This window comes from Chiloscyllium plagiosum, unplaced genomic scaffold, assembly GCF_037043375.1.
Source record: "Chiloscyllium plagiosum isolate Xiang-an unplaced genomic scaffold, Cpla_swu_hap1 HiC_scaffold_14, whole genome shotgun sequence".
NCBI lineage: Eukaryota > Metazoa > Chordata > Chondrichthyes > Orectolobiformes > Hemiscylliidae > Chiloscyllium > Chiloscyllium plagiosum.
In genome coordinates, this window is record NW_028270152.1 from 25,506,907 (window position 1) to 25,510,166 (window position 3,260).

Here is a 3,260-nt window from a genome sequence, read left to right on the forward strand (position 1 = left end):
TACCTAATACCATACTATTTCCTACTTTAGTATTATCAGCCTCAACCAATACTCTTTGCACCTTGGCATTCCTCTCTCGGATCAGCTGCTGGTTCCCACACTCTTGCCAAGTTAGTTTAAATCCTTCTCAACAGTACTAACGTCATCCAACAAGGAAATAATTCCTAGCTTTATTTTAGTGTAACCCATCCAGTCTGCACAGGAACCTCCAAGAATCTAAAACCATTCCTTGTGCATGATCTTCCCATTCACATATTAATCACTCTATCATCCTATTCTGTGTGATACTGGGAGTAACCTGCTTTACCCCTTTTGATATCCTGCTTGCTAATTTCCTATGAAGCTTCTCAATGTCTGACTGCAGCATATATCTCTCATTCTATCCACCTTGTTGATACAAATGAGCACCAGATCTGCTGGGTCTTCACTTCTTTGCTTAAAGTGCTCTGCCGACATTTGGATATATCCTTGACCCGAACACCAGAGAGGCAACAAATAGCCCTGGATTCATATTTTCAGCTGCCTGTCTGTTTTATCATTATTCATAATCACTATATAGCTGAGCCAATTGTGGTTCCATGCATATATCTCTAGTTGTACTCCTTGTCTGAATGACCACTTAGATCTCCATCTAGATTCGAATACTTGTTCTGAGGGGACAGATGCACCATCTTCAGTGTCAGTTGATCATCTGTGGTCCCTCCCTCCCTCCCTCTTTTGCATGTATTTCAGTTGTGAGGTGACTGCATTTGTGCTAGCCAGAAAGCTCTTAACCTCAAAAATGCCCCAGTGATGCCTGCTACTTCTCATGTACTGAAACTTAATTGTTGAAGCTTGCGATACTACAGACCTTTTATTTAAAAGTGCTGAGTAAATCAAGAATGAAATGAAACTTTGGATGAAGACAACCTTGAGATAGACTGAGATGGTACTGTTTAAGTGTGGGATCGAGGGTGTGCACATGCATGGGACATGTCCCAAGGACCCTCCGATGCAATGAGAGTAGTTGTTCAAGGAATTGTTGACCCCTAAGGGATCTTTGTAATCTTGACGGATCCAAGACGTCAGGAGTGGAATTTCAAGTGATATTTGCTTGAAGACTCCCCAAAATTTCTAAAGCTAAATGCAAACATTAAGGCAAACATGAAACTTTGAACATTTCGTTTCTGGAAAAACGTCAAATTTTGTTTTAAAATGTTGCAATAGGTTCTGAAAGTAGTCCTCTTTTCGAGATAAATACAATGTTTTGGGGGGAAAACTGGAAGTTGGGCTGTTCAGCTGGAAAGAATTTGGGGTATCTTTCACTTTCGCACTGTAGAAAGGGGCGGGGATTCTGGAGGAGGGGCGGAGACAACGATAGGGTGGGGCAAATAAACGCGGTGCCGTTAATTATATGCAAATGATCCATTTTGACGTTAGTAAACCTGGTGATTCGATTGGCTGTGAGGCGTCGTGTGTGAGGTCACAGAGGGGCGGTGCTGGCGATGTTTACAGCTCTTGGTGCGAGGGGTTTGTGTCGCTGAGGATTGGCCGCGGGTCGCGTCTTGTTTGATGTCTCTTCATCTCTTCACAGCCTTCGTCGACCTGGTTAAAAAAACAATGTTTTTCCTTTAGCCAAATCCTATCATAACAAAACAAAAGTGAAAACAACAAAAAAAACCACCGAAGAGACTCCCCGCATGCCTTTGTGATCAGAGAAGAAAAAAAAAATCAGAAAAGTCGAATTCGTCGCCTTGAACGGAACAAAAGAAAAGAAAAAGACCATAGGGTTTTGTTTTGGGCCCAGGATCTGGTGAACTGTAAACAAAACACGTTCAAAAAAATTCGTTTTGTACTTTTTCTTGAAAGTTTCCAACGTCGAGATTTTTGTTTCGATCTTTTTTCCCCCTAAAATAAATAACCTTGGTTCAGAAATAAAAGCGGAAACATCGTTTTATCTTTTGGGTCAGCCGATGAGTCCTGGAGTAGAGTTGATCAAAATGAAAACTGAAATCACAACTGCCGTGGGTTTTATTACCAGATTGTTGAGGACGACAGGGCTTATTTCTGATGAGCAGCTCCAACATTTCAGCGAGTCGTTGGAGAAATCTTTAGCAGGTGAGAGTGAAAGCAGGTATTAAAATGGGAAGCATTCAATTTTTTTTTAATTTCTGGGCTAGCGCCACATGAAACAAGTCAATGGCGAAAAAAAATTCATTAAACGCCAAAGAAATGTGCAGAGAATCGAAATTTTTCCCATCGTGGAAAAGAATATTTTTGAAGTTGTGTTTCCCCCTTATTTATTTCCCTCCCCTCCCCCATCTACAGAGGAAAAGAGAAAGCGCAGTTGGGTGAATTCAGATTCACAAACAGCAACGCTGTGAAAGAAAAGCAAAGCGAATTTTGCAGGTCATTTGAATTTAACGTTTGTTGTCTTTGTTTGACAGAACACTACAGACACCATTGGTTCCCCCACATGCCTTGCAAAGGGTCAGGATACCGATGCATTAGGATCAACCACAAAATGGATCCTCTGATAGCAAGGGCGTCCAACATCATCGGACTCAGCAGCCAACAACTTTTTCAACTTTTGCCAAGTGAATTGACTCTGTGGGTCGACCCGTTCGAGGTGTCCTACCGAATAGGTGAAGATGGATCAATTTGCGTTCTTTACGAAAACGTTCCCAGCAGCGGTATCTCCCCCTTGGATAGTATGATAAGTTGCAAGGATGAATTTAGAATTGGCAGATCAAGTCCCTCTAAGAGTTACATGATGACTGTTTCGAGTTAATAATTCATTTACACATACAACTGTTATTGTACAATATGCAGGCCCCTTTGATAATGTAGTGAAATGTTAATCCCTAGTTAACTTTTAGTAGTGCGACTGCCAAAACCTTTGTTTGATGTGGCCAGTGGCTATATGCAAAACTGTTTTTGCACCACATTAAATTCCTGGATTGTATATTGTAAAAACATGTACAGTCAGTGGATAATTGTGTTTTACAGATTTATATTTTAAGAATAAGCCATGGCTGTTTGTAATAAAACATCAAAATGAATCCATATGATGTGTTCAGGATGTCTTTTAATGACTATGAACTGATTTTGTAAAACATCCACACAGTCTTTGAATTGGTACTGAAAGACTTTTTTTTAAACTGGTCATCATAAATGTGACCTCTGAGTTTAGAGGAAATATATGTTGACCACTGAGCAATTGTACGGTACAGTTTACTGAATTTGACGTTCCTTTTGTTTCTCATTTAGGTATGTTACAG

The 3,260-nt window shown here is 40.4% G+C and overlaps 1 protein-coding gene across 1 annotated transcript; it reads left to right on the forward strand.

Moving 5' to 3' along the window:
• The first annotated feature begins 1,550 nt into the window (after positions 1 to 1,550).
• LOC122558924 (protein BTG1) lies at positions 1,551 to 3,045 on the forward strand. The gene is made up of 2 exons (XM_043707885.2): positions 1,551 to 2,097; positions 2,427 to 3,045. The coding sequence occupies exons 1-2, from the start codon at positions 1,953 to 1,955 to the stop codon at positions 2,768 to 2,770; spliced, it is 489 nt and encodes a 162-aa protein (XP_043563820.1). The 5' UTR covers positions 1,551 to 1,952; the 3' UTR covers positions 2,771 to 3,045.
• Positions 3,046 to 3,260: the final 215 nt, after the last annotated feature.

Bases quoted from the DNA above. Each gene is read 5' to 3' on its own strand.
- LOC122558924 (XM_043707885.2), top strand. From the start codon at position 1,953: ATGAGTCCTGGAGTAGAGTTGATCAAAATGAAAACTGAAATCACAACT. The intron at 2,098-2,426 runs GTGAGAGTGAAA...TTTGTTTGACAG, and splicing joins GTTGGAGAAATCTTTAGCAG to AACACTACAGACACCATTGG.